The sequence below is a fragment of the Malus sylvestris genome, chromosome 12 (assembly GCF_916048215.2).
Source record: "Malus sylvestris chromosome 12, drMalSylv7.2, whole genome shotgun sequence".
Classification (NCBI taxonomy): Eukaryota; Viridiplantae; Streptophyta; class Magnoliopsida; order Rosales; family Rosaceae; genus Malus; species Malus sylvestris.
Window position 1 is genome coordinate 18,712,055 of NC_062271.1, and position 25,611 is coordinate 18,737,665.

Genomic DNA, 25,611 nt, shown 5'->3' on the forward strand with positions numbered 1-25,611 from the left:
CTCAAAAGACAATTATCATCATATTCAGAATTGATGACCAAACAAAACATCGGTTTAAGCAAAACAAACCAATACATCTTTAAATCAAAATTTAATCAGTGTTGTCTATAAAAGTCATTAGTATTGAGAATTTGCATAAAATAAGGACATATTGGAACCATAAACTTGTATAATAATCGGTACCGATAGATGTGCACAAATCAGTGAAACAATATCACATAACAAAACTAGTTTTGAAGTACCAAAATTCAGCAGTACTACTTTAGTTTGCAAATTCACTAAAAACTCAATTCTCTTTAGATTATCATGAAAATTTTTAGGTATGCATATATGGCTACTATTTCGCAAAATTTCATAATTTGTAAAATTTTTAAGCGAGCCAAACATGAATTCGAAAAGAGAGGTGCTTGAGAAACTACAGAAAATGTTCAGTACAGATCTGATATTACAAATTCACCAAATATTCATTGTTCATCCGATATGCATGAAGATTTTCAGACATAAAGTAAACATACAAATCTGTTAATTCCCAAAATTTCATAATTTTTGAGACTTTACAAGTGTACTAAAAGAGAATTAGAAATGGGATGTGCTGCAGAAACTGCAAAAATTCTGCAGTACATACTGGAGACTAAATAATTCACCAAAAAATCAATTTTTCTCCAATATGCATGAAGATTTTCAGAAATGAAGTAGACATATAAATTTACTGTTACCCAAAGTTCCATAATTTTTGCAATCTTAAAAGTGGGCTAAAAATAAAATCGAAATGGAATGTGCTGCAGAAGCTGCGTAAATTTTGCAGTATAGTCCCGAGGTTAAAAATTCACCAGTAAGTCATTTTCAAACCAATGTGCGTGAACATTTCCAGACCTAAAATAAACATATCAATGTATATCATACTAAAAGTTTATGAATTTATGAGTTACACAAATATATCAAAATAATGTCACAAATAGACTATGGTGCAGAATTCCAGCAACATAGTGTAACACTTAAAATTTACCATAAATTCATTTCTTGTCCAAAAATTGGGGAAAAAATAATACCAGCATCTACATTTCATTCAATATTACAACATGACAAAATTTCATAATATTTGGAGTTATGGAAGTCTATCAAGATCAGAAACAAAAATAGAACATCATAGTCTTGTTTTTAGAACAACCTTTAGCATGTCCATTGTCATATATCAAAATCACTTCTAAGATAAGAAAACAATTCAAAAGTGAAACCAAAATGGCCACGGCATTAATGTGTTTATTTGAGGAATTTCTTAAAATCAATTGGGTCTCAATTAATCTAATTTTATGTTTGAAGACGAAGATCAGTAAACACAGAGGACAAATGTAGTAGACATGAACTAAAATATAATTACATATATCAAATGAAGGAAAAATTATATTTATTAATCCATTACTCAAAATTATGCAGCGGATTAGAACAAACGACAATTAAAAGTGATTGAAGAAAATCCTCACAACCCCAATTTGGGCATATGGTCCAGAAAACTTAACATGTGAACAAGATATCATATGTACATATAGTTCAAGCTCCTTAGGATCGCAAGATCTGGGACTTGAAAAGTTTTCTAAACCTTCTAAGTTTCTGTAGAATTAATTCATACATTCAACTAAGATATGAACTTGTGTGCCTGCATACGACATGTTAGTGCCATGGTATCCAAATCCAAATTTTAAAGTATGAAATCATGTACAATGGCTCACCCAGGAAACTAGTATCTATAAGGTTAATTTCCATCAACTCAAAATAATATCACAAGATTGTAATAGAGAACCTTCCGAATTTAAATTTAAAATTTTTAAACATAAGCAGAAGCATGAACTCTTAACTTAATCGATTTAGTTGGAACCAAAAGCTTAATTTCAATTCAACCAAATTAGGTATAGATTAAATTGTGAAGAACAATTTCATACCTTTCCGGAGAGAATTTGTAATGAAAAACGCCAAATAAAGCCAAAAGCCGCCGGAAAAATATTTGCGTCTCAAGCTTATGTTAATCAGTTGAACCTCTAACCAAGAACCATTGAGCAAACACTCACATGGTTCATCCAAAATAAAAATCAATCATCAATTTATCTATCAAGTCATTTAGTGATAGATAAATGATATTGATTCCTAAAGTTTTACTTCATTTGTTGAAGTCTGATACTCCTTCTATTTGATGCCATTCTGCAAGCATTTCTTCCGAGGAAGATTTGTACAAGCATGTATATGTATGTATACGCTAATTAATTAGGGATGGAAGCAATTAGCCAATATGCAAAGTACCAGTTTTGATGTGTGTGAAATATGCAGCAAGTTTACAACAAACTCATTCAGGATTGCGGAAGCGTTTAACCAGGATCATCCAAGTGTTTTCATTACTCTGTCTCTGCATAAATGTAACAAACACAACTCGAAGAATACCATGTAATTATTCATCATGCAATTGATTTTAAAAGAAATTGCAGATGAATTGGTCAGAGTATAGCGGAAGCATTAATTTAACCAGAATCAAATATATATACCTCTGTTCCTTTAGTAAAAATAAAGAACCCTAGCCACGTTGGGTGGCTCTGATACCACATGTAAGAATTACATAAGAATTAACCTAACAATATTACTCTAATACCACATGTAAGAATTACATAAGAATTAACCTAACAATATTACCAACGCAGTGTTAGGATTACCAACATGAACAAAAAGATCAGTAACAACCAAATCATAGCATCACATTAGTCGCAAGGATGACTTACCTGATGGAGTCGCCATTAAATGAATAACAAAAGTAGTCTTCTACTTCCAACACACAACAACAATCTCTACTATTGAATAGGGTTTAGTTTTGAAAATCTAATTGTGTGGAAGCAGGGACTTCCTCAGTTGATATATATATATATATATATATGTATGTATGTATGTATGTATGTATGTATGTATATATATCTATATGTATGTATGTATGTATGTATCCTCACTTTATCATATTAGAGTTTCACTAAAACTAGCATATTATCAGTAAGAGTGATAATCTCTCTCTTCAATAAGATTAAGTCTCATCATGACTCTCATTCCTTGTATTTACTTAATAAATACCCTTAATTGATTGCATGTAATTAGGACTCCAATATATTTATTTCCTTAAGGCACCGAAAATCCTACAAATTTTATTAACTTGTATGCCAAGTCAATTATTCTCTCAACAATTCTTGGCATAATTCATTGTCATTCATAAAATGGTTTTACATTTTGTCACATTGGGTACTTCCCCGTGCCGGTACAGCTTCGCCAGCCAAAAATCCCCAAGCCTCCCTCTCATCTCCACGTTTAGCAAAATATTGCTCGACTTGATGTCTCTGTGAACAACCATCTGGTCCCACCCGTGGTGGAGATAATTCAGCCCCTCCGCCACATCCACCACCACGTGCTGCCGTTTCTCCCACCCCATAACAGTCTTGGGCTTGCCGAAAATCCACCCATCTAGGCTCTCGTTGGGCTTGTAATCGTACACCAGCATCAACTCGTTCCCCTTCTGCACAAACCCCGCATTTGGACCAAGTTCTTGTGCTGCAGCCGTCCCATGCTCGCGATCTCCGCCATGAACGAAGGAGGTGGAGAAGGAGGCTACGGAGCTGGAGTTGGAAGTGGGTTTCATGGGGATTTTGGTTGGGTGGAAGACGTGGCCGAAGGTGTACATATTGGTGTAGTCTGTGAGGAAGATGGCGGCAGCGTCCAATTGGGCGTCGTTGATGAGGATGAGGTCGGTGCCTTTGGTGATGTTGGAGAAGGAGTTGAAGAGAAAGTCGAGAGCGGAAATGGGAGAGAAGAAGAGGAGGAGGAGGAGGAGGGCTGAGAAGGTTGCCATGATCCGTTCAGACTCCAGTATTTTCAGAGTATAAAGCCGAGCTAGCTAGGACCTTATAAATTAAAATTCTCTAGTCGCTTATGTCGCTTTTTCAACGCCTGGAGGTGATCCTCCGACTAATCTATCATCTCAGTCTAGAGTTGGCAGCGAATGGGTTTAGCAGGTCATTCAAATTCAATCTGTTAAGTTTGCGGCTGGAAACAATTGGACCCTGGAATGACGCATTATGTTCATACGTGTTATGTTCATAAGGTTTATAGCCAGTGGGAGACTCAATATTATGTCCATACAAATCGCAATGTAAAGCAACTTACATAAAAACAAGTTTATTGTGACGTGGCACCCCCACTCCATTTATACAATAGTGAAGCTTAGATTAATCATTAGTGATCAATATATATTGTTATAACCAATCAAATGTTACTTATATAATATATATATATAATTTGCAGAGTTTATTGCAAATAGCAAATTCAACAAAGATGTAATATATCAAAATGTTAACACTTAACGAAATTGCATGTAAATCACAAAAAACTGACTTGATCGTTGCAGATAGAGGCTTGCAGAGCAATCTCCTAAGACAGAAATACGCCCCTACACCAGTGCAGTAGTTCAAAGGACGTCTATCTTGCAGGATACAACTATCTAATCCAAGTTCTTGCACACGAACTTGGATTCTTGACGAATTGGTAGTGTTGTTCTCTGTAAGGAGTAAAAGGAGCGATTGGATTGATCTATTTCGTTTCTGAGCGGACTGCCATATATATAATGGCTTAACTTGAACAAACGCAACCGTTCGTCCTTATCAGTTACAAAACTGACGTAACTGTTCCCTTAGTTTTATCCTTTTGGAAAAACTGAATCCAAAAATTCAAAACGAAAAAATAAAACTTGTGTTTTTCTGTCAATCCAAGCCCAAGGCCCATCTTTGACATTTAATATATACATCCAAACCTTTATTTGTAAGGTCCAAGATCCATAGCTTTGGCCCAATTCTTTTCAAACCATAAAGGAGGGAAAAGACTTATAAAGAGGACTTTAGAAATATGTTTGGGCGATGTGGGACTGAGTCCCACTTACAAGTTCCAACATATATTATTCCAACCACTTGGTTGTATAAATTTTACGATTGAAGCTTGAAAATTTTGATTTAGTGTGCGTACATACCCTTTCTTGGCATAGCATAGGGGATGTAGTAGATATATGCATGTTCTTATAATAACACTCATCACTTAAGTCGAGTAGTTATGAGGTGAACATATTTATTACGAGTAAAGCTCATTTGAGTTAGATTTTTATTCATAAAGTTTGAAATTCATGTTCAACATGTATCTTTCTTTGCAAGAGTCAACGCAATGCATTGGATCGAGAAGATGTATTTTTGTGTGCATCAAGCGCATTGCGTTGGATTCTCACATACAAAGTTTGAATTCATGTTTCACACATTCATTTACGAGTCGGGCTATATATTGGAGCCCTTATTATCTCCTCAATGTGTTTTTGTTTTGAATAAGCAAATTCAACCCATGCATAAAAGATTTTATAGCGCTTCAAAGTACAAGACAATTAGATTTTGACCACTGCAAAAAATTTAACGGTTAAAATTTTGAGAGTATAAAATGGCAAAGGATTGTCTGCCCTCTCACTTCCGGTGCACTCCCGTGCATTCCTATTTTGTGTGGTCACGGTTAAGCCACGTCAATATTTTATATTACTATTCATTTTTATTTTATTATCTTTATAAAAAAAAACAATATAAAATGTTGACTTGACTTAATTGTGATCACACAAACAGAAAGGCACGGGAGGGCAGACAATCCTTGTCTGTATAAAATATCCCCCAAGCACGCTATTAGTGTAGCAAAACAGTACCAAGCAACATGTATTAAATGCAGAAGTAGTCACCTTCTGAACGAATAATAGTATATGAGCCTAACTTGTCACCAAAAAAAATAAAGTAGGTCAGCGTATCCAATGGGTGCGCATTACAGTAATTAAGCCCCATACGTTACGAGAAATTTTCAATGTGATCAGTACATGGAATGATACATCATGTATCATTATACAATGATGAAATATATATGCTAAAATATTAATAACTTAAAAAATAAAAATTTTCACAACTTCTATTAAAACACGTGTTGTACCATTTGTATTCCTGTCACAACTAAAAATTTATCCTACATTATCATGAAACAAAACAGAAAGAAAAAGAAAACACCGAAAACAGTTCCATGAGAGCACTTTTCAAAAATTCGAGAACAGAAACTGAGTTCAATTTTCAATTCAACGGCATCAAAGACGGTATTAAGTAAGGAAGAGGATCCTCTCCCGAGCTCAGGATGGGGATCCTCCTGACCAGCCCATCTGGGCCATTCAAATTTAATCCAACGACTCCAAACATGGAGGCCTTCTAAAAGTTATAATAATTGCAATATCGTTGAATTAAGTTTGAATGGCTCAGATGGGCTGGTCAGGAGAGGATCCTCTTCCATTAAGTAAGGTTGTCCATGACGATGACCATGAGGTGTTGATCATTTAGAGATTTTTCAGTGTGATCCATACATGATGTGATATATCACGTGTCATTATACAAAATGTGAAATACATATGTTAAAAAGTTAATAACTTAAAAAATAAAAAATTTCATCACTTCTTTAAAAACACGTGATGTTTCATCCGTATTCCTGTCAGAAAGAAAAATTTCCCCAACTTATAACTCATGAGTCTTAATAACGAAGATATATATGCCTAGTAAAATTGGACGAACGCTAAACAGACAATTAAAGTAACAGAAAATTTTTCAGAAATTAAGCGGATTGACATTAAGGGTGCGTTTGGTACGTGGGACGGGACGGGACGGAACGGGATGAGGCGTTCCGTCCCGTGTTTGGTGCGCCAAAAATGGGTGGAACGGGCTGTTCCACGGGACAGATTTTGGGTGTTTTTGCGTTCCACCTCCCCCTGGAACGGGTTTGCTCCACGTCTGTGGAACACAATGTTTTACCATTTTAAGACAAATATACCCCATGTCTTTTTCAAAAATTACACCTTCGTTCCGTTCCGTCCCGTCCCGTCCCGTTCCGTCCCGTCCCGTACCAAACGCACCCTAAATGAACAATAAAAAAATAAGTTGGATAGAAAGGTTAGTAAGCTATGTTCCTCTCAGTATGTCCAATTTCAAATGCTGCTTTCAATAAGTCTGTTTCATATAAGTTGTTTTTCCGCCGAAAAGCTAGGTATAACAAATACAGAGCAAAAGCAATTTCACTGTTTCAACTTTCAGCTACCGCTCAACGGCGTTTTTTTATATTTACTAAAGACTAATTACAGAGGAAAGCGATAGGGATTCTCTCGTGGGACCATAGATGTGAATATACACACTTTCAATATTTAATCACTATAAAATTATGGTATCAGACAACTATCATCAATAAATTTTCATTAATTCAGCTACCAAAAAATTAAAAAACGAATTAAACACTAATGAGACTAATTAACAACTAATAATTAATCACAAAACACTCGGTGAGCATGAATCAACAATTCCCAACCTTCTCGTTTTCCAGAAACCCAACTCCGGGTCGAGCTTCTCCGCCGCGGTTCTCGCCGGTTCCGATTTACACCTCGTCAGTATCAGCGGCCGAGCCGACCCGCCAAAGTCTCCGTCTTTATCTTCGATGCTCGCCGATTTCGCCATTCTTTCTCGAATTTCGCCCTCCAATTCCCTGAAAAATTCCAACTTTTCTTCGCTCTCCGACTCCAATCTCGCTTCCTCATCCGAAATCGACTGCCTTTCCGACGTGGGTTTCTGTTCTTCCTCTGTTTCCTCGGCTCTCACCGGCGAACCCCAAAATCTGCTCGCCAGAGACGATGACCTGTAAGGCGCAGATCTGCATCGGGTTAACAGCAAGGCGTTCCTCGGCGGCGTGGACAAAGAAGGAGAAACGACGAAAGCTTTCGCCTTTCTTTCGAATTCTTGGTCTCCTTGTTCTTCGCCAAAATCTTCCCCATCTGAAAGACCTTCAATTGGGTCTTCAAATTTCGATTCAATCTTTGCTGGGTCCTTTTTGACTTCTCCCTTTCTGCAAAAACCCAGTTGGAAAAAAGGTACCCATTTGCGCCAGACGGGTCGAAAAGACTTGGCCTTGATTTTCCCGGGAAAATGGCGGGAAAACAGGGCGGTTCGGATCCATTTGCATCGCCGTCGGGAAGGAGCTCCGGTAGTTCCTCTAGCTCGCCGGGGCCGCGAACCGCCTTGCTTGGAGGACCTCCGGACTCGGACTTGCCCCATGCACGTGACTTTAGGAGACGACGGCTCTTGTGTTTCAACGGCGGGTGTGTTCTTCCTCACGAACATTGGGCTCGAACGCAACCGGGCTCTGCTTCTGCTCCCGACGTTGGTCCTCAGAAACCTCACCAACGGCGGCGGGAACTTGTCCGTCCGACCCGGACTCGACATGGGTTTTGCAGAGAGCTTCATTTCCGTCCAATCCGAATAACAATCAGAATAAACGATAGATTTGGGTCTGGTTTTCTCAGGCTTTTCAGAAGAACGAAAGCAGCTTTCTGTCTTTCTCTCTGGAAAATGGGTGACTGTGGAGAGCTCTGTGTTAGCTTTCAATTCCTTTTGTTTTCTTCTTCTTTTGTTTTGGGGAGTGTGAAATTTGGTATTTTAATCTTTGCACGGATGGGTGAATGGACTGTAAAGATTTTTCTATGAATCGACGAGGTTGTAGGCTTCATAATCTATTCTCCCTTCCCCTCCCTTCTATTTGAAAGGTTACAGTTTAACCACGTTAATATTTTATATTGATATTTTTATAAAAATAATAAGATAAAAAATAATATGTAATATGTAAGAGGAGGGGAGACAAGGGAAGGGAGAGAATCCTGCTTCTTGTTTTGTAGGGTTGTGTTTGGTGTGTTGGACTGGCTCCTGATTGAATGGTGATTGATAATATGCCTACTTTTCAAGGCAGAAATCATTACAGTTAAAGCTCAACCAATATCAAGTTGAATCCAACTCTCCGATTAAATTATATGGTGTTTCGGAGTATTCGTGCTTCATTTTAATTGACCATTTATCCATTTCTGTGTTATTAGTGAAGAAAGTGTCATTAGAATCCTTTTATTCGTGCAAATGCTGTGAACATTTGTCTAAATTAGAGAGAATTTAGAGGTGAAGCTGGAATCAAATTATATAGTTTTTCGAAGTACGAAATATTTCGAAGTATTCGTACTTCACTTTAATTGACCATTTATCCATTTCCGTGTTATTAGTGAAGAAAGTGTCATTAGAATCCTTTTATCCATGTAAATGATGTGAACATTTGTCTGAATTAGAGAGAATTTAGATGTGAAGCTCAAATTAGATTGAGATTGGCAACAAGCTTAACCACAAAGTGCGACCACATGAGTAAGTAATATTGATCTACGACAAAACCATGTGGTGGATTTGTGCAATTAACCTTTCCAATTAAACATCAAAACAAACACGTGAATCAAAGTCAATTTAACCTTTCCACATCCTTTATAGTTTGTACGTACTTATTTTAGATTAATAACACAAAAGAAAATTGCTCATTTGAAACGATTTAATTGAAAAGGACCTCTAAATTCCTTCCCTCAAACACTTTTGAAACAAAGAAAAGAAATCCAATTAGGCCAAAATTGTATATATATCAATCTTTACATGCAACTGCGATGCCAATATCTCAAATCAATCCCTTGATGTTGTGTGAGTTAGTTAAAACACTTGACAGACTAGCAGTACACGATAGACTTGAAATACCGTCATCTTAGGATCCCAGTTGCATAAGATTTCTCTCATTCATAAGAAGAATAACTTACATAAAACGAGTTCCCTGTCATGTGGCGTCTCTTGTCCAATGATGTATTGTCATGTGCAAATTTTTCTCCAAATGACAATATATTATTGGACAAAAACATCATATAACAATGAACTTGTTTGATGTAAGTTGTTCTCCTTCCTAAACTTATTGTAATTATTGTGTCGAACGCGGCCACCCCCACACTACTCTTTTTGCGCGACTCTGAAGCGCACACAAAATAAATCATCCTTGAGATGAAAGGGAAAGGCAAGGGCAAAGGAAAATTCTCCCAGCACGCCACTGAATGGCTCCACTACTTTCCTATCAATTCTCTCTGCAACCACCACCGCCACTAGAGTTTTCAATACCCTCACACTACACTTTTTACTTTCCCATCTCTGCCCTACCCAGTTCGTACCAACTTACACTGTTCCCAGGTGCAATATAGTAATTTCACATGTGACTGGGGGCTACTAGATCAGTAAATTACATGGCCTTTCCCCAACAAGAAAACAAAAGGTCAACCTTGGTTTCAGGAACAGGCACGGCAAGAAAGTCAACTGGCAATTTTGGGAATCACTTGGTAAATATATAAGCATATGAGAATTTGATATTACCTGTGCCTGCAGAATGCAAGAAAAGCAACTGCATAGTTTTCAGACTATTAACACAGGAAATGTAGGGTGCCACAAGCTGTACTAATAACTATTGCCATTTTAGACAGCACAGGAAATGTAGGGCTGCTATGATTTAGATCGAAAGGGTCCACTTGTGACGATAAAAATTAGTGAATTACTAAATTCGTGTTCATATACGACGAGAGATACTTATCTACAACGGGATGTTAAGTCCTATTATGAAACAGTTTCATCATGCATCGTAACTTTAAGATTCGGAATCAATAGGTCTTTTCATCCCAACCGTTGGTTTTGTTGACTCACATCCCTCCATGTTGTGATTCCAATTGGTGGTCTTCTCTTGTCCAATGCTTGTTCCGTTTTCGTCATCTGGGAAACAATGTTGTGTTAGAGTGCTGTGGAACCAAATAGAGCAAGAAACTTTAACTAACGAAAATGAGAGAGGTCTTAAAAGGCGATTATGAAGTCTTGCCTGAGACATTTCCAATAGATAACTCGGTTAAGCGTCTAACACAGTCCTTCAATGTTTCCAGTTCCGTTTCTTTGTGTTGGAGTTTTGATTGGGCTGATCGAATAGCAGTTCAGATTCCAGCTCCACAATTTGGATTTCCTGCTGTTCGATGAGCACATGGCATAGTTTCTGATCCAGTTGAGCTGGCAATACTCCATGGAACTCCTGAGTAACAAAACACTGTCCCTCTAGGTCATGAAACCCTTGAGCTGTAACCTCAGAGACAATGTCCTGAATGGTATTAGAAGGGAAAAATCAGTCAGGCCAGCATAACGTGAATATCATCATTTAGGCATTACAATAGCTTTTGCCATTTCATTTGTCGACCAACAAAACGAACAAAATTACAATCCTTATATCTCAAAATAATCTAATCATAATATGGAGAGTTTGAACATGAAGTTCACCATCTACGCATTTACAGTGGCATTTGCCTGTTCATTGGTCGACCCGAAAAAAGGAACAAAATTACAATCCTTATATCTCGAAATGATCAAGTCATTTATGGAGTTTGTAACTTGAACTCTTAGCGGCGATTAGTTTTGGAGATGGTGCGATCCAACAGGTATGTAGTTCTTTTGTTCTTGGTAAATAACTAGGACAAAGTTGTTGGTTCAGCATCCATTATATTTAACTAAGAACGCAAAACTGGCTTCCAAACATTTTCAAAACACTACTAAATTGTATAATCTACACTTGATTATCAGCTGTAGTTTATAGCACCAGCATAAAGGCACGTCTCTGTGAGGTAAATCAACCTATTCGAAGAAAATATAATGACCTTTAAAGACTGACCTGACCCAGATTACACAATCCCTCATGGCGAGGAGTATCCGTAGCGCACCATGGAAGTTTTTGCAATTCAGACTCAAGTTCTGCTTCTAATTGATCCATGTCCATCACTTCGAAATGTGGGTCCTGCTCCTCCGTAAGGACACTACTAGCACATCCGGCATCCTCAGATACAGTAAAACTGGACATTTGCATATGAATGGCGCCTCTGTTTTCTGTACTTGGATTGTTGAGTTCTGGCTGAGAAAGCTTGTCACTAGCTATCCGATGGTTTGTATTGGCTTCATTTGCAGAACCTGAAACTTGCAGAGTGTGTGGGGATTTTCTTTTATGAAGCTCAGACTGTAACTCCTGCACAAATCTTGCGGTCTCATCCATGGCTGTATTCAGCTTATTGATCTCAGCTTTTCCAGCAGACATCACGTACATGATCCAACATTAAGCCCCCAACTAAATAGCGTCGAATCTGAAGAGTATAAAACAAGAAGTAAATTGAATTGTTAAACTCCTAGATGTAGGAACTATAAATGGTTAGTCTTCAACAAGGATCGCAAACAACATCGTCCCCTTGCGAAGACCACCATGAGACTTCTCAAAGGCAGCTTTTGTCATCAGCCTCAAGCCGGAGGTTAGAGCGCCTGATGCAGCCAAGTCAGCAAAGAAGGACTGGATGAATTCAGGACGCATCAACGACAGATCCCCGACCATTCCACTTTGAACATGGGCATCTGCAACCCCAAATGCAGCAACACATGCGCATATACCGATATAAGGTCCAACTCCTCCGCCCGCAGATGTGGCTACATCCACAATCAAGATAGCGAGGAAGAAGAGAGCATATCCAATTAAATTCCGCTTTCTGGTGTCAACCTTTGCTTCATGGTATGCTGAGAACCCATCTGTCCAGCAACAAAGACAGCAGCAACACCAACTGAAAGATCTGGTGCAGGCTGTGTTTACTGGTAACGCATAAGAACTCTTCTACTCACTCAAGACCTTATGTTCCAATGGTGATAGAACCCTGATTACAAAACGTGTTCTTTGTGAGCAGGGAATCCTTTATTATATTGAACTGAACTTCTCCAACTTCCATCTATCATGATGATTGGATAGCAACCGCTATGAACTGCAGCCATCAGTTTCCTTTGACGTGGAGCAATGCAGGCATCCTTATCACGTCCCATATCCCTTAATTCTAGGAGATCAGTTATTGACATGGCCAGGACTCCTAATTGGTTTAAACCCACGTTTAGGTATCCTTATCATGATATGTGTAAGTTCAAAACCTAACATTCTCCCACTTTTGAACTTCCACTTATCATGTTCCTTGTCCAACGTATTAAACCAATCCCTTATGTGATCACTTAAGTCATGTCAACCATACAACAACTCATATCTGCCATGAATAGCTTCAAAAGTTGAACCCCAGAAAATTAGTACTTCATAATTTGTACTAACACTCTGAAATCACATCCCCCAAAACTACTCATGCATCATATTAACAGAGCAAATAGACATATTTAACATGTCTATTATTTACACTCCCACTGATCAAACCAAACATCATTATCAAGCCTTTGTTTAGCTCCAATGATAAGCCTTTTACAATAACCAGCTCATTAAACCTCGGTTTGATTAGTAATTCATCATTTCAAACACTACATATATATATGAAACAACATCAAATATGATACAATCATATTCGATCCTTTATCAAACTCCAATGAGTTTGCCTAATGCTTCCAACCATGCCTTATGCAGATAAACTAGTCATTGAGTGAATAACCATGACATGCAATTTATGTAACACCTTTGGGCAAGAGACATAAAATATCAGTTATGCATCTTAATCATGCATCCTTATTTGCATAGCTATTTCACAAAAATTTCAAGTTACAACTCAAATCATGTCTTTGGACAAGGGAACAAAGTTGACTTAAAACTTTTATAAAATACTACACACTGTATCACAGTTCAAGCCATTCACTATTTCTTTCTTTTGAAAGATTGGTCTTATGCAATGAACTGTCACTCATAAAATTCAATTAAGAATCCCTTGAACAAAATTTTCTAATAATTCCCACTTTGATGAAGATTTATTCAAACATTTGTTCAAGTATAGAGATTATTAGTGTTGAAAACCTGCATAAAACTTTAGCATTTCAATTTGATTGTAGAAATCATCCAAACATCAAATGAAAAACCAATTTTCTACACAAGTAAAATCTAATTATAGATTATTTTCACATGTATCAGGTTCAACCTAAAGTTACTAAGCTACAATCTACACCAATGGCTATTGCCAATACATACTTAGATATCAAGAAACTGATTTCAATCATATTCCAGATTTCAATCAGATATCGATCATCGTTTGCATGACTACCAATTCTAGAATGATAAAAGCACAATGCTTACAATGTTTTAATCTCCAAACCATATATTCTTTTTCCTGCTGTGAATAAAACTTTGGCAGCAACATATGGCATTAGAACAATTAATCATGCTATAGAAAAAAATTGTAGCAATCATCATACGAATTTTATACATGCATAAAGCATTAGGATTTCTTATCACAAGTTCATAGCCGAGGTATTCACTGAAGAAGACATGGAAAAATCGTTGAGATGCATGCTTATAACATACCTTTAGTTAAAACTATAAGCAACCATTCATTCTTTATTGTACACCCACCATTATAAGATATTTTCATACAATTATATCAAGTATATGGCAGCACACATGCAGTAGCACCATCTGCTGTCTTCTGACAGCACGCATGGGAAAGATTTGTGTAACAAACATGGGAAAGAAGTCTGAAGGTTACACTTTAACAGTAACCACATGGGAATGCTTCTGACAGCATACATGGGAAAGAATGAAGGCATTAGAATGATACCTCAGCATCTGCTTCTGCCCGCATAACACAGCAGCGGCACAATCTCAAATCGTGAAGATTCCCAGTCCTTAAATCTATCCTGATACGCCAGTTGAAATCATCTGGAAAACTGTAAGGACTATCTTAAGAAGACATGGAAAACTTGAAACAATCATTAGTGATTGTTAAATGCATGTTTATATCACACCTTTGGGCAAGAGATATAAACTGCCATTGACCTTCACTGTATAGCCATCATTCAAGGATCTTATCTTGCAATTATTACAAGTCTTTGGACAAGAATATAGCCTGATCTACATGATGCCATACACTGATTAAAACTACCAATAATTTATACATCCCCTTCTTTGGAAAAGAATGTGAACATTTCTTGAGTTTTAAACCACAAACATTCTTCCTTTACTGTAATCGAACAATGTTCTTGACATTTACTGCAAACCAAACTGTTAGTATAGTAGCAGAAAAGATAAAACTCAAAGTGATATAGTTCCAACAATATACAAATCATTATATTGATCACAACAGAAATAGATGAAAACTGCATTCTCACTGCAGCCAAACACATTGCATATGCAGATCATAAAGCCACTTCATCTTCCATTTTTAAATAAATGGGATATAATCATACTAATAAACTAATGAAAAACATCATTTGATTAGTCATGTCCCAGAGCATGCACTCAATCTGTTGTTTAACGAGGAAACTTTACCAGAAGAATACAGCAGCAGATAGCACACACACTGCAGTATAATTTTACTATACATTCTCGCAATGTTCATTTACACACCATCGTCTCACAATGTTCATTTACACACCATCGTCTCACAATGTTCATTTACACACCATCGTCTCGCAATGTTCATTTACACACCATCAACCGGTGCATGAAAATAGTTTATTTTCAACTTTACTTGCATGCACCCAAGGAGATCAGGGAAGAAAAGTGAAATAAAAACGCATGCTTATGAAGAGAAAAATTTACGAGCATGCAACATAGCAAAAAAACAAACCACTCAAAATTTCCCTTCTTTGTAGAATTTGCCTAATTCTGTGTCTTTTCAACCAAGATGAACGCCACATGCAGGTTCTCTAAGCAAAGATTGAGTTTCACACGTTTGGTGATCTAATCATCCTTTTACTTGTTCTTGCATATATAAACAACCAAGAAACATTACAGGAACTTGCAATTAGGAATTAGGCAACAAGATATCGAGGCAACCATGAACCAAGAAATCAAAATAGTCATAAATAAATGCCTCAAAATAATAAATGAAACTATCATTAACCAAGGCAGCCATGAAGTAGGGAATTAGATGTTGTCATGAATCAAGGCAACAATCACCGATGCTAACATTAGGGGCTAGGTTGAGGCAATTTTCTTCCTCGTACAGCAAATATTTCCAGTAAATGATATAGGTATAAATGTTAAGATAATTAAGTTTGAATCCAAGTAGACTAATCATGCTCTGATACCAAATGTAGGAACTATAAATGGTTAGTCTTCAACAAGGATCGCAAACAACATCGTCCCCTTGCGAAGACCACCATGAGACTTCTCAAAGGTAGCTTTTGTCATCAGCCTCAAGCCAGAGGTTAGAGCGCCTTGTTGGAATTAAATAGAATTCAGTTTTGTTCAAGTGTTTAAGAAGGAAGAAATCAATAGAAAAGTGTATGTCTAGTCTCATAAGACAAGTGTATGCTTTAGATCTTTGTTTTGAATCAAGGGCTGAGATTGCTCTAGATTAGCTTGTAAGGAAATATCCTAAGTTGATATTTATTGAAATATCTGTGATTACTTCACAGATAAGAAACCTTTCACATTCCCCCCCGATTCTGTTTTTCTCTCTTTCATTTTCTTGTCTGCCTCCAGGAACCAAACTAACTCACCAGAATTTATCATGGCCTCAGAGCTTAGGTTCTGATCAAATTCAGGACTGGGCGTTTTGTGTGTGTGCTTCGTATCTCTGAAAAGGAAAGGGGGAAAAACATACCCAGATCGTGAAAATCTCATCTGTTCTTACAAAGCCTCACATGGTTACTTCGAGCAGTGGAGGAGATCTGAGGGCTCCTATTTTCAATGGGATCAACTACGATTTTTGGTCCATCAAGATGAAGACCATATTCAAATCACATGATCTCTGGAATTTGGTGGACAAGGGTTATGAAACTGTAGAAACTGAAAATGATTCTAGCGATGAAGATCAACAGTCTGTGAGGAAGATAGCAATGAAAGTTAATGAAACAAGAGATGCAAAAGCTCTTGGTATCATTCAAGGGGCAGTGTCTGATGAGATCTTTCCTCGAATCTCAAACTTTGAAACCTCCAAGACTGCATGGGATGTTCTTCAACAAGAATTTCGTGGTGATAAAAAGGTTAGGTCTGTCAAACTACAATGTTTAAGAAGAGATTTTGAGTACACTAGGATGAATGATGGTGAAGCTCTATCTGTTTATTTAACAAGATTGACTGATATTGTGAATCAAATGAAAACTCTCGGTGAAGAACTGACAAATCAAAGATTAGTGCAAAAGATACTTATTAGCTTGCCTAAATCTTATGATTCCATCGCATCTATTATAGAAGAAACTAAAGACCTTGACTCCATTGAGGTTCAAGAAGTGATTGGTACATTGAAAGGCTATGAGCAGAGGTTAAATATGCATTCTGAAAACTTAGCTGAAAAGGCTTTTACTAGCCTAAGTGTGACTGAGAGAGATAGCAGTTACAGGGGTCAGGGGAGCAACTCAAATCAAAAGAAATTATGGAAAGGAAAAGGGAAGAAATGGGACAACAACCATACTTCACAATCAAAATCAGAATCTAGCAGTGAGTCTACCAAAACCAAGTGTAAAATCTGTGACAAATTACACTATGGTGTTTGCTGGTTCAAGGGAAAACCCAAATGCACCAAGTGTGACAGATTTGGCCATCTAGCAAAAGATTGTAATCCAAGAAGGAACCAAGTTGTCAACTATGCACATAGAGCAGAAGAAGAGGAAGTAAATGTCTTTTATGCTTGTAGTGTTGCAAAAACTGAAAACAAGAAAGGAATCTGGTATATTGACAGTGGATGCAGTAATCACATGACTGCATATGAATCCTTACTGATCAACATTGACAGAAGCTTCAATTGCAGAGTTAAAATGGGGAATGGACAACTAGTGGAAGCTACTGGAAAAGAAATCTTGTTCTAGAGACAAAGGGTGGAAGAAGATTCATCAAGGATGTAATACTTGTACCAGGTCTTGATGAGAATCTCCTTAGTGTGGGACAGATGATTGCTCATGGTTACTTCTTACTTTTTGGAGACAATATGGTGGAGATCTTTGATGACAGAAGCCTCCAAAACTTGGTAACACAAGTTGGCATGACAGAAAACAAAAGCTTTCCACTTATGCTAGATTACAATGATTCAATTGCTCTAAAAGCAAGTGTTGCAGAAAACTCTTGGTTATGGCATAAGAGGTTCGGACATCTTAACTTTCACAGTTTAAAGAGATTGGAGAAACTACAAATGGTGACTGGTCTTCCTGAGTTACAAGAGACTAAAGAACCGTGTGAAGGTTGCATACTGGGGAAGCATCACAGGGACTCTTTTGAAACTGGAAGTGCATGGAGAGCAAGTCAACCTCTAGAACTCATACACACAGATGTGTGTGGTCCAATGAAGACACCTACACTCAGTGGGAACAGATATTTTCTGCTATTCATTGATGACTGCACTAGGATGGTTTGGGTATATCTTATGAGAAACAAGAGTGAAGTCTTTTCAATCTTCAAGAAATTCAAAATGATGGTTGAACTTCAGAGTGGTCTCAAGATCAAAAGACTAAGAAGCGACAGAGGTGGTGAATTCACTTCACTTGAGTTCCAAGAATTCTGTGAAGGAGCAGGATTACAGAAGCAATTGACAGTGGCCTACACACCACAACAGAATGGTGTGGCTGAGAGGAAGAACAGGACCGTGGTTGAAATGACCAAGTCAATGCTCCATGATAAGAAAATGCCACTTTCTTTTTGGGGTGAAGCTGTCAATACATCTGTGTATCTCCTAAACAGGTGTCCAACTAAAGCACTTGAGAAGAAAACACCGTTTGAGGCATTTAGTGGCAGAAAACCAAGTGTGAAGCACTTGAAGGTGTTCGGATCAATCTGCTATGCACAGATACCATCTCAACTACGACACAAGCTTGAGATCAATAGTGTCAAGTGTGTCCTTGTAGGTTATGGAAGCTGTGAAAAGGGCTATAGGCTCTACAATATTGAGTCACGTAAAGTGATTCTCTCAAGGGATGTGGTGTTCAAGGAGAATGAAGCATGGAATTGGGAAACCAATAACATAGACACTATCTCATTTCCACTAGCAATGGAAGAAGCACAAGCTGAAGTGCAAAATGTGAATGAACCTGTTATACAAGATGAGAGTCAAACTGATTTTTCAACTCCAACACAAGGATCTCAGTCCTCTACTTCAAATGCAGAAAGACAAGAATTACAGGATTCCTCCCCTGAAACAACTTCATCGAGAATAAGGAGTTTAAATGAGATCTATGCAGTGTGTAACTATTGTGTTGTTGAACCAGAAAGTTTTGAAGAAGCTGAGAATGATCAATCCTGGCAGAAAGCAATGAGTGAAGAAATTGCCATGATTGAGAAAAACTCTTCTTGGAAATTGGTAAATAGACCGAGTGATAAACCTGTGATAGGTGTGAAATGGATTTACAAGATCAAACTGAATTTGGATGGATCAATACAGAAGAACAAAGCAAGATTAGTTGCCAAGGGCTACTCACAACAACCTGGGGTAGATTTCAATGAAACCTTTGCCCCAGTGACAAGGTTAGACACCATTAGAACCTTGATTGCTCTTGCTGCCCAAAAGGGATGGAAACTTCACCAGTTAGATGTCAAATCAGCTTTTCTAAATGGCATTTTGGAGGAAGAAGTGTATGTGGATCAACCACAAGGATTTGAAGTGCCAAATAAAGAGGAGAAGGTCTACAAGTTAAACAAAGCACTGTATGGACTCAAACAAGCCCCCAGGGCTTGGTACAGTGAGATAGACTCCTATTTCAGCAAGAGTGGATTTAACAAAAGTCCTAGTGAAGCAACATTATATACAAAAACTGGTGAGAACTCTGAGATACTTATTGTGTCTATATATGTTGATGATGTGGTCTTTACTGGTAATTGTGAAGAAATGATTGAAGAATTCAGAAGGGAAATGATGAGACAATATGAGATGTCGGATCTTGGCTTGTTGCATCACTTCTTGGGAATTGGAGTAATACAAGAAACTACTGGGATTTTCATACATCAACAGAAGTATGCACAATCACTGCTTGAAAGATTCAATCTGAAAGGATGCAAATCTGTGGCAACACCATTGATCACGAATGAGAAACTTTGTAAAGTGGATGGTTCTGAATCTGCTGATGAATGCTTATACCGAATGATGGTTGGAAGTCTGCTTTATTTGACTGCTACAAGACCTGACATTATGTATGCAGCCAGTCTCTTATCAAGGTTTATGCATAATCCCACGAGAATTCACATGGGAACTGCTAAGAGAGTACTAAGGTATATCTCAGGGACCTTGGATTATGGAATCAAATATGAAAAGGGAGAAAAAGCAATTTTGGTAGGCTTCTGTGACAGCGATTGGGGTGGCAGTGAAGATGACATGAGAAGTACCTTAGGATATGCATTTACATTCGGTTCTGGGATATTTTCTTGGGCTTCTGTCAAGCAACAAAGTGTTGCATTGTCTACGGCTGAAGCAGAGTATGTGAGTGCTGCAATGGCTACCTCCCAAGCTATATGGTTGAGGTTTGTGTTAAAGGATTTTGGTGAAATGCAAGTGGATGCTTCACCACTTATGTGTGACAACACATCAGCAATAGCTATGACCAAGAATCCTATTTTTCATCAGAAAACCAAGCATATCAAAAGGAAGTTTCACTTCATAAGGGAAGCCTTGCAGGAGAATACCATTGAACTGATCTACTGCAAATCACAGGATCAAATGGCCGACATCTTCACCAAAGCTCTACCGAGGGAAAGGTTTGTCTATCTCAGAGGAATGCTTGGGATCAAAACCAGAATTCATTTAAAGGGGAGTGTTGGAATTAAATAGAATTCAGTTTTGTTCAAGTGTTTAAGAAGGAAGAAATCAATAGAAAAGTGTATGTCTAGTCTCATAAGACAAGTGTATGCTTTAGATCTTTGTTTTGAATCAAGGGCTGAGATTGCTCTAGATTAGCTTGTAAGGAAATATCCTAAGTTGATATTTATTGAAATATCTGTGATTACTTCACAGATAAGAAACCTTTCACATTCCCCCCCCCCCCGATTCTGTTTTTCTCTCTTTCATTTTCTTGTCTGCCTCCAGGAACCAAACTAACTCACCAGAATTTATCACGCCTGATGCAGCCAAGTCAGCAAAGAAGGACTGGATGAATTCAGGACGCATCAACGATAGATCCCCGACCATTCCACTTTGAACATGGGCATCTGCAACCCCAAATGCAGCAACACATGCGCATATACCGATATAAGGTCCAACTCCTCCGCCCGCAGATGTGGCTACATCCACAATTATAAGCATCAAGATAGCGAGGAAGAAGAGAGCATATCCAATTAAATTCCGCTTTCTGGTGTCAACCTTTGCTTCATGGTATGCTGAGAACCCATCTGTCCAGCAACAAAGACAGCAGCAACACCAACTGAAAAATCTGGTGCAGGCTGTGTTTACTGGTAACGCATAAGAACTCTTCTACTCACTCAAGACCTTATGTTCCAATGGTGATAGAACCCTGATTACAAAACGTGTTCTTTGTGAGCAGGGAATCCTTTATTATATTGAACTGAACTTCTCCAACTTCCATCTATCATGATGATTGGATAGCAACTGCTATGAACTGCAGCCATCAGTTTCCTTTGACGTGGAACAATGCAGGCATCCTTATCACGTCCCATATCCCTTAATTCTAGGAGATCAGTTATTGACATGGCCATGACTCCTAATTGGTTTAAACCCACGTTTAGGTATCCTTATCATGATATGTGTAAGTTCAAAACCTAACAGTAGAATCTCGAATATTATGTTTGTAGACTGTGACACTAAAAAAACCAAACTAACAAAATCCTCGCAGGTTCAAGCCCAAGGAAAAGCTTAGAAGGCTATTAAAATAATGTTGATCAAAACTTGGATAGAAATTTTGTACTTAAAGGATGTGTTGATTCAAAATTGTAATAAATAAGATCAAATGCTTTGATGATTTTCTACTTAATTAGGATTTCAGGAGCAAATTTCAAGGATCACTTGACAATTATGATCACTTAATCATTTGGATTGAGTCATCTCCTTTTTATCCTTTTGGAACCACTAAGCACCATCAGTAAGAATTCGTACAAGGCTGCGGGCAGCCAACCTGCAGAATGTAACCTACTGAAACTTGTACAATTAACTTACCTGAACATGGCAACCAGAATTGCAATAACATACAATCAGCATCACCGTCTTTTTGCAGGAAATATGAATACGTAATAAAACCTAACCTCCAAGACCATGGTCTTATACTCAAGTAAAATATCACCACACCAGAGATTTCGATATGTGTAATTACGCTTTGTAGCAAAACAACAACCATGGTCCACCGAATGCTTTCTCAAAAGCGATTAGATGTCAAATGAAAATTGTAAGGCTCATCAACAACGTTCAACCCTAATCCGATAACTCATATACAAGTTTGTTGATGCACAAAACCGGAGGTCTTGGAACAACATAAATCCGACCGTGAATCTGCAAAAAATGTAAAGAACACAAGATGTATCGTGATTCACCCCAATGTTTAGGCTACGTCCACACTGATATTGTATTTCTCTGAGATGTTGAAGAGGGAGAGATAGAGCTTCTGAGGGTCAGAGAGCTCTTCTCAATCTGAAAGGCTTGATGGGATCACGAGGCCTAAGAATTGGCCTCCCCTAATGAGGAGAGCGAGGAGTCATTTTATAGAATAAGAGCTCCTCACTTATTACATATTTGCCCCTTCATTTATTACATAATTACATTTGAGTCCTCCGAGTATTTATACGATGTCTAAATACGGAGGCCCTAAGTATGGTATAAACAAAGTCCATAATACTCTACTTTTAGTCTTTTACAATGTTGATTGTTGGGTAACGACTCGTGACATATGTTCGCAAGTATTATTTCAAAAACGACCAATAACAAGAAAAACTTTTCCAAGGGAAAGCTTTTCATAAAATCCCAAATTAAAATAGGAAAACTAATGAAAAGGGCTTGAAAACTTTGAGTTTTAATGATAAGGACAAAATAAAGGGTAAAGTGAATAGTACCAGGATTGACTTTTTAGTATAAAAATATGATTTTTCGTTAAAGTGAACAGTACCAGGAGCTTTTCGTTAAAGTTCCCAATTAAAATATACCCAGCAAGCAACCCAAGGACTACATTGTGCACACTGATGTTGAAATATCATAAACAATTCGGAATTGGGATCAAATTTCATCAATAATTTACTTCTTGCATGCCTAATTCGATTTGAATTCCGAAAAGTTACTAAAATGCTCACAATTTTACAGGATTCAGCAATCAGCAGCTTTATAATTCATAAAAGTTCATAATTTTCTATGATCAACGTAAATTAGTAAAACCCCTTTTTTTTTTTTTTTTGCCTCGTGATTTTCTTAGCAACCAAACAGAAACGAGTAAGAGAGGGAAAAGCGCGAAACTAACCTTTGGAACAAGACGATCCACATTTGGCAGCATCTACATTCTTCCCAGTCTTCCTCCTCTTCAAGCAAACACCAACCCCTCTCCTAGCAGTCCTCCTCTGTTCCACACCGTTAGATCTCTCAACCTCAGCATCAACCCCTTTCTTCTTCTTCGACCTGATTGAACCAGTTTTCATCCTCATCAGAAATTAGGTCCCACTCCTGCCTCGACCCGACGCCGCCTCGCTCGAAAACCTAAAGACAGGGCCGACCTGAGGTAGCCCGAGTAGGCGCCCACCTAGGGCCTCCACTTCGGGGGGGGCCCAAATTTTTTTTAAATTTTTTAATTTTTTTATATAGGGAAATGTTATTGACACTTCAAAAATCTCTTCATACACTCTTCACAAGTATATTTTTTTTTCCAAATATAGAAAGTTTGGAATGTAAAATAAGAATTTTGGAGTGGCAATCATAATTTTCTATATATATTTATATATTTAATTTTGCAGTTTGAGTAAAATATTTAAATATGAAATTATAAATATTTTTTTGGAACTTGCCGTGTAGCATTTTGGGTAGGGGCTCCCAAAAACATTCTTATAAATATGTGTGTATATATAATATATATAAATATATTTTTAGAGTTTGAATTTAATAAAATATTTAAATATAAAATCATGTAATTGTCTTGAAACTTGGCATACAAAGTGTCTTGAGTGGGGTGAAACTTCAGAAACAATTCAACTTTTTTTTGGGAATTTAACGCACAACATACTGGTAGCAAGTCTGGGCCTACGAATCGGTTCTTTCCCACTCTACTTACAGAGGTTAGGTACCCGATCAATGCTTCTCTTCTCTTCTGCTTCTTTTTCTATAATTTAATTTGTGACTTGTGAGTGCTGTGCTTGTAAATATAATTAGGATTTTCAATTCTAGGGTTTATGATTTGTTTATTTTAATGCATGTTGTTTATGCAAAATCAGAGTATTCACTTGTCAAGTGTCTATATTGTAGTTATAAAATTCGAACTTATGGATGCACTTGATAAAGTGGTTAAATCCCTTCAAGAAGATAAATGGATTATGGGTGCACTTAACAAGGTTGGTTACTTTTGCTTCCTAACTAGTTTTGGTTCAAGATAATTCAAAGTTTCGATGTTGAATTTTGTTAACCATACCAGTTACAGTTGCCTCTGCAGGAAAAAGTTTCTCAAAATTAAAGTTGATCAAATCGTATCTTCGATCACTATGTCATAAGAAAGATTGAATGAGTTTGCTATTTTGTCAATTGAAAAAGAATTGGTTGAAAAGTTAGATTATGTAAACTTAATTAATACATTTGCATCTAAAAACGCGAGACGTGTAATATTTAAGTAATGTTTGCATATCTTTCATCTTTGGATATGAATTCTATGATTTTTTATGTAGAAATGAACTTTTTCATGTATTTAGCGAAACCCTTTCTTATACATATAAATGTACAATGAGTTGGGTGTCAAAGAACTTTAGAGCCCCCACTCGAAGACTCGCCTAGGACCCCTAATTTCTCAGGGCCAGACCTATGGTCCCTTCTCGCTGCTCCTCGAAGTCGTTGATCTCCCACAGAGGCGGCTGAGACTGAAATGGCGACGCGGCGGAGGGGTTGTTGGGGTCTGGACGGGGACGCTCCGCATTGTGATCGGGAACGGCGGTGGGTTCGAAGAATATGTGTTTTTCGGCGAGGAGTCCGGTGGAGGCCGCAACAGCTGCGGCAAATAATTGCCACATTGAAAAAGCACTTCAGTCTTCACTGGAACTGAAGAAATGGCATCTCTCTCTGCAAGTGCAAGACATACCTACCCACGACGTCGGCCGCGAGGAGCGTTGGGCTTTCAGTCTTGGTACATTTTTGGTACTCCACGTGCTTCCTGCTTTTACGGGATCCGCCGTCGAGTTTGGAAAAATATTTATTTTGTTTCCATTTTTTGAAAATTTTCCAGTCTATTCAAATTTCTGTATAGTCATCACTAATCAGCAGTAACGTGGATGGTTGGTCTTTTTTTCGTCAATATCTTCTTTTATTGAGAGAAAGGTAATTTCATTACCAACACATCAAATTTACATATAGGAGGCCAATCATGGTAAGCATAAAAGAAATGGACCTCCAGCAAAACAAAACAAAACAAAAGTCAAAGCAGACTTTTGAGCCCAACAAAACAACCAAAACAAACCGTAGCAACCTGCACACTGTAAAACTTAGAACACTTAAGGTTTTCAGCTCAATTTGCATATCCATATAATGATGGATTGCTTGTATTTATATCAGTCAACAAATTACAGAAGGGT

At 37.6% G+C, this 25,611-nt stretch overlaps 2 protein-coding genes, 1 long non-coding RNA gene and 1 pseudogene across 3 annotated transcripts; all 4 read right to left on the bottom strand.

Moving 5' to 3' along the window:
* Window positions 1-3,114: 3,114 nt before the first annotated feature.
* On the bottom strand, window positions 3,115-4,088 carry LOC126592993 (L-type lectin-domain containing receptor kinase S.1-like). The gene has a single exon (XM_050258828.1). The coding sequence runs from the start codon at window positions 3,869-3,871 to the stop codon at window positions 3,236-3,238; it is 636 nt and encodes a 211-aa protein (XP_050114785.1). The 5' UTR covers window positions 3,872-4,088; the 3' UTR covers window positions 3,115-3,235.
* A 3,211-nt stretch (window positions 4,089-7,299) lies between these two features.
* LOC126592991 (uncharacterized) lies at window positions 7,300-8,649 on the bottom strand. Its single transcript, XM_050258826.1, has one exon. It carries the CDS (start codon window positions 8,355-8,357, stop codon window positions 7,389-7,391), a length of 969 nt encoding a protein of 322 aa, XP_050114783.1. The 5' UTR covers window positions 8,358-8,649; the 3' UTR covers window positions 7,300-7,388.
* Window positions 8,650-10,477: 1,828 nt separating this feature from the next.
* On the bottom strand, window positions 10,478-25,053 carry LOC126592990 (protein POLAR-like 1; annotated as a pseudogene).
* On the bottom strand, window positions 12,133-21,627 carry LOC126592997 (uncharacterized). Its single transcript, XR_007612849.1, has 3 exons — window positions 21,365-21,627; window positions 12,520-12,670; window positions 12,133-12,449 (listed from the first exon to the last, which is right to left on the bottom strand). It is a non-coding gene; the product is annotated as an uncharacterized LOC126592997 (long non-coding RNA).
* Window positions 25,054-25,611: the final 558 nt, after the last annotated feature.

Excerpts from the sequence above, each read along its gene's own strand:
- LOC126592993 (XM_050258828.1), bottom strand. The coding sequence starts at position 3,871 with ATGGCAACCTTCTCAGCCCTCCTCCTCCTCCTCCTCTTCTTCTCTCCC.
- LOC126592991 (XM_050258826.1), bottom strand. The coding sequence starts at position 8,357 with ATGAAGCTCTCTGCAAAACCCATGTCGAGTCCGGGTCGGACGGACAAG.